Raw genomic sequence first — 14,779 nt, 5'->3', positions numbered from 1 at the left:
AATGCCCCTCCCTGACAAAAGACAAACTACATATCCTGAGATAATGACATATTTCTAGTATTTTGAATTTTACTCTTCTTCTATACAAATCAAGTTAACTAGAGGGCTTCCCATCATATTATACCTTCTTGTCTTCTCCCTCCTGGTTAATTTTTCTGTTTACTTACCACATCATAGCACCCTCAAGCCCAGCTTTATCCTTTCTCATTTCTTCCATTCACCTGTAGCAGAGCTTGCCCATGTCAGAATTCATCAACCCTGAGGTCTAGGCTTATGAACAAGTGTATGTTAGATATTGATATTCTCTTAAAAGTAGTAAATAGGGCGAGGCCAAACCTGGTATACTTAGTGTTTACTTCTATTATCTTATTTTTAAATTAACCTTTTCATCTAAGCTGATAACAATAACAAATTAAAACAAAATTAAACTCTGGTAAGAATTTTTTAATGACTTAAGCGAATTAATAGGCCTAGTTGTTTCAACATAAAATATGCATGTGTGTGTGAGTGCTAAGTTCCTTCCGTAGTGTCTGACTCTTTGCGACCCTATTGTTGCCCTCCTCTGTCCATCATGTTCTCCAGGCAAGAATGCTGGAGTGGGTTTCCATGCCCTCCTCCAGGGGATCTTCCAGGGATCGAACCAGCATCTCTTATATCTGGTGCATTGGCAGGCACATTCTTTACCCCTAGCACCACTTGGGAAGTCCAACATAAAATATATATCTGTTGAATCACAAAATAAAAGTTGGGAATGAATCTTTCCTAGTTACCCAGATATTTTTTTAATTTAAAATATTCCTAATTGAAAGGAAATTAAGATGTCTCTCATTTCCTTTGTGTTGTTTAATTTTTATTGGGTAATCTACTATTCAAAAACATGTCCACGTACCTTTTTCAATTTGATAACTCCTTCTTGCGTGTCCTCATCTGTGACGATGTCAAACAAATTTCCCCCATCTCCTGGAACAATATTGTATTCAATTTCTGCATTTTGTCCAAAATCAGGATCCACTGCTCTTATTCTTCCAATAGCTGAGCCAACAGGAGAAGATTCGGGAACTTTCAGATGGAAAATGCCTGATGAGATATATTTATATTTTTTGTTTACAGTGAAGTTAGTCAAATATATAAGATTACTTGGCTTGAAAATACAGTCTACAGAAAATAAACCAACTGTAAGACATAATAGTGCAAAACCAAAAGGCAGTTTGTTCTCCAGTTAAAGGTTATAATTAGGAGTAGTATTTTCACTTTTCATTTCAAAGGATTTTGTTGTAGAATTTCAATCATTAAAAACAGAAAGTGTTGAAATTACTATGAAGAAGTATTTTACATACTAACACCATCTAATACTTGCACCTAGTATCAAATGTGAAGGTGAAGATATCCATGAAATAAATTGGTACTAATGTGAAAGAATCCAGGACATAAGACATAGATTAGAAACATGCCTCCATGGGATTCTCCAGGCAAGAGGACTGGAGTGGGTTGCCATTTCCTTCTCCAGGGGATCTTCCAGACCCAGGGATCAAACCCAGGTCTCCTGCATTCCAGGCAGACGCTTTAACCTCTGAGCCACCAGGGAAGCCCAATGTAAAAGAATCCAGGATATAAGACATAGATTAAAAAGATGTATAGAAAGATGATAGATGAATAGATAGATGAGCACACAGAAAATAGAAGAAAAATATTTAGATACTTAGAAAAACAAGGTTTTGTATCCTGATGTTTATTAAAAAATAAAATATTTATCTTAATATTTATATTATCCTAATATTTATGTATCCTATATTTATAAAATATGTAATATAAATATAATAAAATGAAATATTTACTCAATGAGTATACTCACTAAACTAAAAATGACCTTGAAATAAGTATATGAGTATATATGTATTAAATATATGTACATATATTTAATCTATAATGGATTTAAGTATATTGTGCTATAGTCTAATATTAAACTTTTACTTAATCAATTTTTCCTGCATTTCCTTCTAGGTATTTTTACACACTTTTAAAATCAGGACATAATTTTCTCTCTGTCAATATTTTATCTTTAAAGAAAAAAGTAAAATGCTTGCTTTGTGCCACCAGGGGGAGCACCAACATTACTATAAATTTGATACTGAGTCAAGCCTAAAGAAAAAGCTCTACAAAAATTACAACAGAATCAAAAAATTTAATATCCCACAAAATTAAAACATACGTTGTTTACAAGAATTTGAAAAATTTTATAACGCATGAGATGAAGAAAAAGATGTAGGCTATTGTATTGATGCTATGCTTGCTATGCTGTCGCTTCAGTCGTATCCGACTCTGTGCGACCCCATAGACGGCAGCCCACCAGGCTCCCCCATCCCTGGGATTTTATTGATATCTCACCAATAAAAATATGAATTGATTAAACAGTAGTCTGTTTAAGTCAAAATAAGGAAAGAAAGAAAACAGGAGGAAAATCAAAACTAAACACAAAAATACAAAGTTTCAGTATATAATGACTTTGATTAAAACTTCTATTAGTTGATTTTGGATTGTAATTTCCTATAAGTAAAGCAACCAGGAAAATTAATTTGATTTGCACTTCTAGTTACATTTATAGCAATTAAATTAGGAAGTAAATATGTTTTTGGATAGTGAGGTTCATTCAACATGCTATATTACATTATTACAATCATTTCCTTTAAGAGATATAAGAAAAAATAATAAATCACATTAGGGAGATTCTGCCAAATAATTTATTCTTTACTCCCAACTGTTTGTATGGGTTTTATTGTTCTTTCACAATCAGCTTCAAAATTTTATAAATGAATTAGTCCTAGTAGCTCTTAAATTTTGCCATCTCCCTTTCTACCACTCCCCCAAAAAGATTTATACCATTTGCCCTTATTTATATTAGCCTTGCTGCTAAGTCACTTCAGTCATGTCCAACTCTGTGCGACCCCATAGACGGCCTCCTACCAGGCTCCCCCGTCCCTGGGATTCTCCAGGCAAGAACACTGGAGTGGTTTGCCATTTCCTTCTCCAATGCATGAAAGTGAAAAGTGAAAATGAAGTTGCTCAGTCGTGTCCGACTCTTAGAGACTTCATGGACTGCAGTCTACCAGGCTCCTCCATCCATGGGATTTTCCAGGCAAGAGTACTGGAGTGGGGTGCCATTGCCTTCTCCGATATTAGCCTTATTTATATCCATTTAATGGACATTGCCTCAATGGGACATATATTTAGTCTCAAGAGAGTTAAATATTCACCTAAATCTTTCATTTGCATGTAATAGAAAATATACAGTGGTATAAAATTCTTGTTTAATCAGTTAATTTAATAGTTAACTGACTGTATGTTGTTGTAATTATTTAGTTGCTAAGTTGTAGCTGATTCTTTGTGACTCCATGGACTGCAGCATACCAGGCTTCCTTGTCCTTCACTATCTCACTGAGTTTGCTCAAATTTATGTCCATTGAGTCAGTGACTTTATCCAACCATCTCATCCTCTGCCAGCCCCCTCTCCTTTGGCCTTCAATCTTTCCCAGCATGAGGGCCTTCTCCAGTGAGTCATCTCTTTGTATCAGGGGGCCAAAGTATTGGAGTATCAGCTGAAGTCCTTCCAATGAACATTCAGGGTTGATTTCCTTTAAGATTGACTGGTTTGATCTCCTTGCAGCTCAGGGGACTTTCAAGAGTCTTCTCCAGCACCACAATTCAAAAGCGTCAAAAGTGGCTTAGTTGTAAAGAATCTGCCTGCCAATGCAGGAGGCACAGGAGACATGGGTTCTATCCTTGGGTCGGGAAGATCCCCTGGAGGAGAAAATGAAAAAGCATTCTTGCCTGAGAAATCTTCTAGACAGAGAAGCTTGGTGGGCTATAGGCCATGGGGTCACAAAGAATTGAACACGACTGAGCACACAGGCTTTCCAGGTGGTGCTAGTGATAAAGAACCTGCCTGACAAAGAAGGAGACATAAGAGACGTGGGTTCAATCCCTGGGCTGGGAAGATCCCCTGGAGAAGGAAATGGCAACCCACTCCAGTGTTCTTGCCTGGAGAATCCCATGGACAGAGGAGGCTGGGGGCTACAGTCCATGGGGTCTCAAAGAATCAGACATGAGTGAAACCACTTAGCACACACATGAGCATGCACGCACTAACAATAGAGCGGCCTTCAAAAGAGATATGAGAAACCTCTCTAAAAGAGAAAAGTTTATATAAATAAATAAATAGACATAGACCAAATAAGAACACTTCAAGTGGCAATAATGGAGCATTATGACCAACCTAGATAGCATATTCAAAAGCAGAGACATTACTTTGCCAACAAAGGTCCGTCTAATCAAGGCTATGGTTTTTCCTGTGGTCATGTATGGATGTGAGAGTTGGACTGTGAAGAAGGCTGAGCACCAAAGAATTGATGCTTTTAAACTGTGGTGTTGGAGAAGACTCTTGAGAGTCCCTTGGACTGCAAGGAGATCCAACCAGTTCCTTCTGAAGGAGATCTGCCCTGGGATTTCTTTGGAAGGAATGATGCTAAAGCTGAAATTCCAGTACTTTGGCCACCTCATGTGAAGAGTTGACTCATTGGAAAAGGCTCTGATGCTGGGAGGGATTGGGGGCAGGAGCAGAAGGGGACGACAGAGGATGAGATGGCTGGATGGCATCACTAACTCGATGTATGTGAGTCTCAGTGAACTCCGGGAGTTGGTGATGGACAGGGAGGCCTGGCTTGCTGCGATTCATGGCGTCGCAAAGAGTTGGACACGACTGAGTGACTGAACTGAACTGAACTGAACTGAGGTAGACATTATAATATAATTTGGGTTGAAAAACTCATATTTGTCTATCAATCCAGCAATTTTTCACAGACTATAATTATGATTCATTAGGTTTCATTCCTTAAACTCTTAATAGAGAGGCTAGCCTTTAGAGTTGCTCAATGTTTGTAGTCTTAAAGTAGTGTTTGAATTTGAGGTAACGAGAACAAAGAAAAAGAATAAAATCATAGGTAACATTTTATATAATGTTCACCTACAGAAAAGGTAAAGACAGATATCAAGGGAAATTTGTATGAGTTCAAATAGCCATGATTATATAATCAGAACATGATGCAGTTTTTTCAACCTAGTTTCTTTGGAGCATAAGTGTCTCACAATAACCATATTAAACTCTGACCCTGTTGAAGCTCTCCTGAGATGTAAGCAAGCATACAGATGCCTGAATTCCTGTTTAACGCAGCAAGAAAGCATGTGACACAGTTATTAAAGTTGTACTAAACTTCTCAGCCACAAACTCCAAATAAAAATGAAAAGGCAAAGCACATGTGAGATATTATTCCTTTTATTCTTTTTTTCTTAATGCCTATGGTTTATCAGAAACGTGTCTGCATTCTTTGCATCTCACTGTGCGCTTGTGATATTGAATAGAAGAAATACCAAAAACCTTGAATCTATGGTGTTATCTGTCATGGTCTACTCTCATGGTACATCAATAAGTGTTAGAAAGTTCTCGAGGTTTTCCAAAGAGAGTGTTGGAGGTATAGGTTGAAAAATAAATGCTGCTTTAACAGGGTGTTTAGTTAAGAAACAAGACTTTGTGTGCTCAGTCAATCCTTCTTGTCTCTCTATTTGCAACCCCAGGGACTGTAGCCCACCAGGCTCCTCTGTCCGGGGGATTTCCCAGGCAAGAATACTGGAGTGGGTTGCCATTTCCTTTTCTGGGGGATTTTCCTGACCCAAAGATGGAACCCGCGTCTCCTGTGTCTCCTGCATTGGCAGGTGGTAGTCAAGTGTAAGTGAAAGTGAAGTCGCTCAGTCGTGTCCGACTCTTTGCGACCCGTGGACTGTAGCCCACCAAACTCCTCCATCCATGGGATTCTCCAGTCAAGAATACTGGAGTGGGTTGCCAAGTGTAGTGGATTTCAAATTAAAAACATGAACAGCTGTACATGGCGGTGATAGTGATGCATCATTGGAGCAAAGGGAGTATTGAATGAAATCTTTAGGAAAATATGTGTCTAACTTATAATCTTGGAATATTTCTTACTCTATCCTATCTATTTAAGGGAAGCAAATAAGTTACATGTTAGGCGTTTAGGTTTGCTTCTCATTTGAATATTTAAAAATAAAAATAATAGAATCAAAAAATCAAGGAAAATAATCTAGTCTGGAATCATCACTTAGGGATTATGATTCGTGACGGCAAAATATTTAGCCAGAATTGAGACCATTCAATGTTAGAAAAAAAGTTGAAACTCAGGAAGGTTATCTAAAGGACATCAGATAATACAGAGCATAGATGAAAAAGTTCTCCTTTTCAAGACAATATGCTGAGATACGAGTTCTATGTTTTATAAAAGAACATTTTATGAAGCTAATAACAATAAATGTGAAGATAGCTATTATTTGTATTATGCTATCAATATATGTTAAGTAGCAGCTTTAAAAAAAAAAACTGTCAGCATACAGTAAGCCTGCAAAACTCATAATTATCTAATGGCATTGGAAAATCTGTGATTAAAATGAAATACTATCCCTGTCCACAAAAGATCTACTCAATAACATTCCATTAACATGCCCTACCCAAATTAACATATAATAGAAGTAAAACAGTGGTTTCCCATTTATATCATTTTTGTACAATGAGGTTTTAGTGTACATAAAACAAACACATACAGAGCACTGAATTTTCTGTTGTTTACATAAGAGGTATACATATTAGTAAGGTGGAAGATGCATTCATTAAGACAAGCATTTCTCAGCAGAACATCACAGTTGGTAATAAAGCCTGCAGAATACGGAACAAGTCAAAAAAACTGTGCCTTAGTCTTGTCAGATTGCTTACACTCTGTCATTTTATTTTCAATGACTTGACATTTTATCGCTTCTAGAAACTCAACAGCAATAAAGCTAGGGTCATTCAGATTAATTCAAAGCTGAAGTAAATCTTCAACTGTGCCAAACTTGGATGGCTTTTGATGTACTATGTAATTACACTGCCATCATTTTCTGGGCATCCTACATTTGACGCATATGAAACATCTTAATGGCTCTACCTGTCCAACACAGAGTAAGATATAAAACAGGTGACAAGAAATTATTCACAGTGTCAATACTAATATATACTTACATATTTATCAATATGAATGCTATGTTTAACTATTAGAACTAATAAATGAATTCAGTGAAGATGTAGGATCCCAAATTAATTTGCAGAAATTTGTTGCATTTCAATACACTAGTAATGAAATATGGAAGAAAAATTAAGGAAACAATTCCCTGTTCAGTTCCATAAAGAATAAAATACCTATAAATAAATATAACCAAGGAGGTGAAAACCTCTACTCTGAAAAATAAAAGACACTGATAAAACTACAATCTAAAGATTTAATGCAATCCTAAAAAAATACAAATAATATGTTTCACAGAACTGGAAAAAAAAATCTTAAAATTTGTATGAAACCCCAAAAACCATTAATAACCAAAGAAATCTTGAGAAAAAAGAATAAAGCTAGAAGTAGTGTGCTCCCTAATTTCAAGCTATAGTACAAAATCAGTCATAAAAAAGAATGAAATCTTGCCATTTGTTGCAATGTGGATGGATTTAGAGGGCATTACGCTAAGTAAAATACAAAAATACAGAAAAGGACAAATATCATATGATCTCACTTACATTTGATATTTGAGAAACAAAACTTGACCTGCATTGTTGTATGGCAGAAACCAACACAACATCATAAGGATTTTTTTTTAATATTTTTAAAAACTGACAAAACAAAAACAGACTCAGAGATAAGGAGAACGGGGCCTCCCAGGCAGCACAGTGGTAAAGAATCCACCTGCCAATACAGGAGACAAGAGACGTGGGTTCAATCCCTGGGTCGGGAAGATCCTCTGGAGGAGGGAATGGCAACCCACTCCAGTATTCTTGCCTGGAGAAGCCCATGGACAGAGGAGCCTGGAGGGCTACAGTCCATAGGATTGCAAAGAGTCAGACGTGACTGAGAGACTGAGCATGCACACATACGCACACAGACACAGAGAACAAACAATGGGTGATTTCCAGAGGGGAGGGAAGTGTAGGAGATGGGCAAAATAGGTAAAGGGAACTAAGAGGTGTATATACTTGCAGTTATGAAATAAATAATCACAGTGTTACATGGTACAAAGTAATGAATGTCATCAATGGTATTGTAATAGCTTTCTATGGGCATAGATGGTCATTAGATCTACCGTACTGATCTTTTAGTGATGAACTTAAATGTCCAATCACTATGTTGTACACCTGAAACTAATATGATATGGTATATCAACTATGTGTCAATTTTTAAATTATTGATACTTGCTACAAAATGGATTAACTTTTAAACATGTTATTTTAAGTAAAACATATGATATAAAGGATTAACTATTGTATGAATTCATTATATGGAGTATACAGATAGGCAAATCTATAAAATAAAGTAGATAAAATTATGCCTGGGAGTTGGGGAGGCAAAGGAGAGGGATGGGGGACCTATTCTAATGGGCATGCAGTTTCGTTGAGGATGATAAAAATAGTCTATAATTAGATCACAGTGATGGTTACACAACTGTGTATGTATAATAAAAAGCACTGAATTGTATACTTTAAAAAAAAAAAAGTAAAAAAAAATTTAAAGTTTTTAAAAAATAAAATTTAGAAAATAAATGTGTATTATTATAAAACTGTTGATTCAGTGATTGAAGTCAAACATTAGTGATCTGTATATATGATTTCCCACCTAATTACAGAGAAGTAAAATGTTGCTTTATAAACATTTTAGTGTTTTAATTACTTGAGTGTGTCTGTGTGTGTTAGTAGCTCCATCATGTTTGACTCTTTGTGACCCAATGCACTGTAGCCACAGTCGCCTCTGTCCATGGAATTCTGCAGGCAAGAATACTGGACATGACTGAACGACTAACACACACACACATCCTGGAGTGGTTTGCCATTCCCTTTTCCAGGGATCTTCGCAATGCAGGGATCAAACCCAGGTCTCCTCCCTTGCAGGCAGATTCTTTACCATCTGAACCACAAGAGAAGTCCTATGCACACAAAATGATCTTTCTTTATCTATAGAAAATAAAAAGGAAATGAAAGCAAACATCATATCGCATATGATGTTTTCTCATATTTTACAGAAAAGATAATATCATATGGAGGATAGATCAGCTTCCTGAACTTTCAGACTATGACACATCATATTACCAATAGTCTAAAAAAGTACAATGTGTAAGATGCAATAAAACCCTTTTCCTTTGTCTCCCACTGTTCCTATAGAGTTTCTTCATTTGCCTTTTCTGCTCATCTTTAAATAGGCAGTCCTATGTTGACTTTAATTACCAAAATCTGAATTTGGAAATCAGACATTTCTAGTATATCATATTTATTAATGTTCTCATCCTTAAGCAAAATGAAGACTTATCTCATCTGCCACTCCACCTCCAAGCCAAACTGGACCAGGGCAGATGGGGCTTCAGTTTAGAAGTGGACATCTTTACAGGGTTTCCCTTTGTCTTATCATTTACCAGTAAAACTCCCATCCTGGCTTACTTCAACACAACATCACTGAATACAGATTTGAGAGGAGATGTGCATAAGTGACTGTGAGGATGTGGTAGAGCCAGCTCCACCATACAGATGAAGAAATTGAGGTACAAACATGTAGCTACTTACAGTCAGTAAGTTGAACCAATCAAGTGTTATCTCTGCTCTAAACTACAGCCCCTTATTTGGTCTGACTATTTCACTTTACTTGTTTTTTCTGCCTTAGTGTCAGTCAAGTGGAGGCAATTGTTGAGTTATCAAATAACCCCTTTACAAATACAAATAATTCAAGTTCTTCTTAATTTCAGCTGTATTGATGAATGCAGACTCCAATTAAGGGTGGATTGATTCTGTTGGATAGACTTGGGCAACGTTTCTCTTTTCAGTGTTTATAAAATAAATATCAATGAAGATGTAGAGAAGAGAGCATTAAGGGATGTAAGAGGTTTCCAGGAAAGGGATGTGACTCTAAAGATAAAATGTCTTCTGCACCCAAGAAAGGAAGGATATTTATCACATCTCTTTCTATCCTTCCAATTCTCTTTCTTTTTACATAGCTCCAACATTTCAAGTACAATTTTTTTTATATTTAATACCATAGTTCTACTGATTTGTATGGAGAAGGCAATGGCACCCCACTCCAGTACTCTTTCCTGGAAAATCCCATGGGCGGAGGAGCCTGGTAGGCTGCAGTCCATGGGGTCGCTAGGAGTCGGACAGGACTGAGCAACTTCACTTTCACTTTTCACTTTTATGCATTGGAGAAGGAAATGGCAACCCACTCCAGTGTTCTTGCCTGGAGAATCCCAGGGACGGGGGAGCCTGGTGGGCTGTCATCTCTGGGGTCGGACAGAGTCGGACATGACTGAAGCGACTTAGCAGCAACTGATTTGTAGATTCAGTAAACATGTGGCTACATTTCCGAGCAAAACAAATTGCTTTTTATAATATTATTCTTTTTCAAGACTTTATAGTGAAAATTTCAACAAAAAAATTCCAAATGAATTATGAAACAAAAACCCATTTATATTACTTAATAATTGTCAGGAGATTTCCTGGTAGCTGGGGGCTTCCCTGGTGGGTCAGTGGTAAAGAATCTGTCTGCCAACGTAGGAGATGTGGGTTCGATCCCTGAGTTGAGAAGATCTCCTGCAGAAGGAAATTGCAACCCACTCCAGTAATCTTGCCAGGGAAATTTGATGGACAGAGGAGCCTGGCAGGCTATAGTCCATGGGGTTGCAAAAAAGTCAGATAAAACTTAGCAACTAAAAAGTAACAACAATGATTGTCAGAAAAACAACTGTTCCTGATTTTAAAATATATATATATGTATTAATATATGTGATTTATATAACCACTCCTCCCATTACATAATAGTAAGCATGATGGAGAGCTTGGCAGAAGCACACACCATTTCAAGTGCATCAATAACCTTCCACTGTACATTCATTTTCTGGAGTACATTTACTATTCCCTTAAAACCTCCATTAAATGTGTAAAACTATCTTTCATCCTTGTCTATTTAATTTCTGATTTACCTAACAAAACACAATAGGTGAATAATTCTCATTGATATTTTCCAATAATTTCACAAAAATAGGCCACATCAAAGATTTTACTATAAATTATAAATATATTCAGCATCTTACAAATTAGGGTCTTGAAAAATGTTTGAAATTCAAATTCACCTGGGAATACTTATTTAGCCAAAAGTTTGACTTTTCAAAGATTTTTTGAAATATTCTGATGCTTAGTCTAGAATAGTGATATTTGTTAATAGTCACTTCCCACATGATATTTTAGTTTCTTTTAAGCAAAACTAATTTTTTCAACAGCAACAAGTTCATTGATCTACAAATTTTATTTCTGAATATTCATCACATATTAATGCATTATGTGCACATGCAGTAGTTTAAATTTTCTGTAATTGTCTATATTTTATTAGTTGACTAGTCCATATCTCTTCCCTATTTTGTTACATATACCTAAAATGTTTCACTTGCCTACTACTCCTCATTGCCCTTTGCATAAATTCTATTTTTCATTCTTTCAAGGACAGCGTCAAGTCATTTTTGATGAAACTTGTTCTTGTGTCTTTGCATTTCCATTTTTTTCACAGCTATTTAAATTATGCATTATGTTTTTCCAGTGTTTTAGCATATTTTGGTACACATTTGCTGTTCCACTGATTAACTCTTATTAGATATTTCAGAGATAGCATTGAGAATCTTTCCTTCAACATCCTCTCAGATATACTCTCTAATGATTTGGGTGCCCATCTTACACATTTGTATATCACTTTATGCGTAAGTCCATCATTTACTTTACTTCAAGTAGTATAATTGTCCATTAATTTAATCTTCCTATTATACACAGAGATGCTTGAGGGAAGAGATTAATTTTTTATCTCCTATATATAGTACAAAAATGAGATAGCCATTTATTCCTCAATAAAACTAGCAATCCATGAAACATTATTCACTAAAGGACACAATTTATTGTGTCCAATATTTGGTAATAAAATGTTTCTTATGTACAAAATATTTTGTTTTTATGATTTTTAGTATTGTTTATACATGTTTAACTCATAAATATTGTAGAAGTCCAATGTCTTTGCCTATTTATGCTTAGACTAATAGTAAGGCAAATATGAAATATATTTAAATTGTGAAGTAAATGGAAATTTAGGATGCTTTCATAACTGTGATTAAAAATGTACACCATTGTCAGAAATATGTTTAAATGTTTGAGGTAATAATTTCTAAAGTTCTCCTTATACTTTCGTCATCCCCCTTCCTGAACTTATACTCAAAATTAAAGATTTATATCCTCTTTATTCTGATTAAATTCATCCATGCCTCAAGTTTCCTTTATCACTTCTATCTTTATGTCAGAAAAGCTTTTTTTTTTTTTTTGACTTTGATTTTTCTTTGAAACATTCTGTATTTTCATCTATTTTTTCTTGATTTTCACTAATTTCAGCATATCAACAGAAAAACTATCCCTTAGTTTAAATAATTTCTTTGCCAGCTCTTTATTTTACTTATCTCCGAATCCAGCAGATCACAAAGCCCTTCCTGTCCTGCTACTTCCGATCTCTCAGTTCTGCATCTGTCTATTCCAAACAGCTCCCCTAGGTCTGTGCCACATCTTCTCTCTGCTTCAGTGTTTTCCAAATTATTGTTCTAACTTATTGATTTATGACATTGCCACTCTAATCAAAAGCACACACATATATACATAAATATATGTGTCTGTTTCAGGCTCATGGCACTCTGCAACCAACCTTCTCTCTTTCAGTCTGTTAAATTTTTAACTATACACACATTTCTTCTTAAATTCTATATCCTTCATAAATATTTTGTAACAATTCTAGCTTGATCAAATAGTTGTATCCTCCTTATACGAATAATTATTCTTATCATATTACAATTTTGGAATTTTATAGTGGTTGTTATTTATTTACACATATAGATATTTGTCTTATAGAGTGCACTGTAGGGTGAGAAGAATAAAGAGAGTAGTATTCAATTCACATCTCTTAAGAATCAAGAACAAGTATCATACATACACATATTTGATTATATAAAAGTGGCAGGAATTTTTGACAATGCAATTTTCAAAGGCTACAGTAATAATAAAATAAACTTAAAGCATTTTAAGACAACTGGGGAAATGACATTAACAATCAGAGCATATATTCTTTACTCTGAGTAAAACTTTGATAGTATTAATATTATTGTTATAATTGCCATCTCAGTGACATCACTTGCTATCCATCTCATATGCTCAGCTTCTCTGAGAATCTGCTAATAGGGCAATGGAGCAACCAGGTTCCAATCTTCTATACCTTGCAACATTGGGAACAGGACCAAGTAGATCATAAAAAAGTGTCAGCACTATTTTAAAAAGATTCATATACTCATCCACAAAGCACAATATGATATTCACAGGGGCAATAATAAGAAAGGAGAGAGGTGGTTTTAAAGTTCTGTTGTTTTTCATTTAGTTACATCTGCTTATACAGACTACTGAAATTCAGTAGACCTGTCTCACTAGAGAATTGGGAGTGCAAAGTTTTTCACTGAGCTTGCATTCAGATTGTATTCACTTTGATAAAATTTGAATTCAGCCTTAAAGCATCAGTATCTGACATGCGTAAACTCTTTGGAAGATGTCTAAGCAAGATATAAAAATGTATATGAGTGCTTAATTGTTAAAAAAAAAAAAACTTTCAAAATACTTAATTTAAAATGACTGTAGTTTAGTATGCAGTCTCCACCCATATAGGTGGAATTTTATAGGAATAGAATTTTGTGCAAATTAAAAAATTCTCATGAGATGCAAAATAATTAACTTACTACCTCTAGTTAATGAATAATGAAAAAGCCATCTCAGAGAATCAACACTTGCCCCTTCATCACAGTAAACTGGTGGATTTCAAATTGTGCCCTGCAGACTACCTATACCAGAGTCTATTGGAATGCTTATTTACAATTCAGATTTCTGGGTCTAAGCTCTGTCAACTGAAGCACTGCTTTTATCCCTACAACATAGGATCCCAAAGGATTCCTAAGGCAAACATGATTTGAGAACCACTGGGAGGCCACTGGTGAGTAAGTTCCAGATTATCAATTGTATGTCTTATCTTCAGGAGATAGTTCTTTCTTATTTGTTTTTATTGAAATAGACAAAGACCCATTTGGGAATTAAACTGAAAGCATTTATTCCACTTAGTGAAAAGCTGGTTTTATAATGTGTCTTGGCTTATTTTTCAAGAATAGAAATAGAATCATCAACTATAATGACCCATGCCTACATTCTATGTGAGAACTGAAAAATTATTGAGTATAAACTCTTTGTGTACTTTTTTAATCCCTAAAATTTATAATTTTTAATGCTTTTTTAGGGCTTCCCAATTGGCGCTAGTGGTAAAGAATCATCCTGCCAATGCAGGCGATGTAAGAGATCCCGGTGTAATCCCTGAGTTGGGAAGATCCCTGCAGGAGGGCACGACAACCACACTCCAGTATTCTTGCCTTGAGACTACCATAGACAGAGGAGTCTGTTGGGCTATGGTCCATGGGGTCACAAAGAGTTGAACATGACTGAAGCAGCTTAGCATGCATGCACACAATGCTTTTTAAACATTTCCTCCCAAAATGAAGAGAATATCTAATTGTCAAATATCATAGATACATATAATATTAAAGATCAACTTAT

General features: G+C 35.4%; 1 protein-coding gene across 1 annotated transcript in view; it reads right to left on the bottom strand.

The window, feature by feature from the left end:
- The window catches only part of CDH12 (cadherin 12), a 481,738-nt gene that overhangs the window by 67,449 nt on the left and 399,510 nt on the right, over window positions 1-14,779 (bottom strand). Inside the window, exon 6 of the mRNA XM_070774812.1 lies at window positions 890-1,077. Coding sequence (XP_070630913.1) covers window positions 890-1,077 — 188 coding nt within the window. The remainder of the gene's footprint in view (window positions 1-889; window positions 1,078-14,779) is intronic.

The sequence above is a fragment of the Bos indicus genome, chromosome 20 (genome assembly GCF_029378745.1).
Source record: "Bos indicus isolate NIAB-ARS_2022 breed Sahiwal x Tharparkar chromosome 20, NIAB-ARS_B.indTharparkar_mat_pri_1.0, whole genome shotgun sequence".
Taxonomy (NCBI): domain Eukaryota; kingdom Metazoa; phylum Chordata; class Mammalia; order Artiodactyla; family Bovidae; genus Bos; species Bos indicus.
The sequence above is the reverse complement of the archived record's forward strand: the minus strand, read 5'-3'. Positions and strand labels throughout refer to the sequence as shown.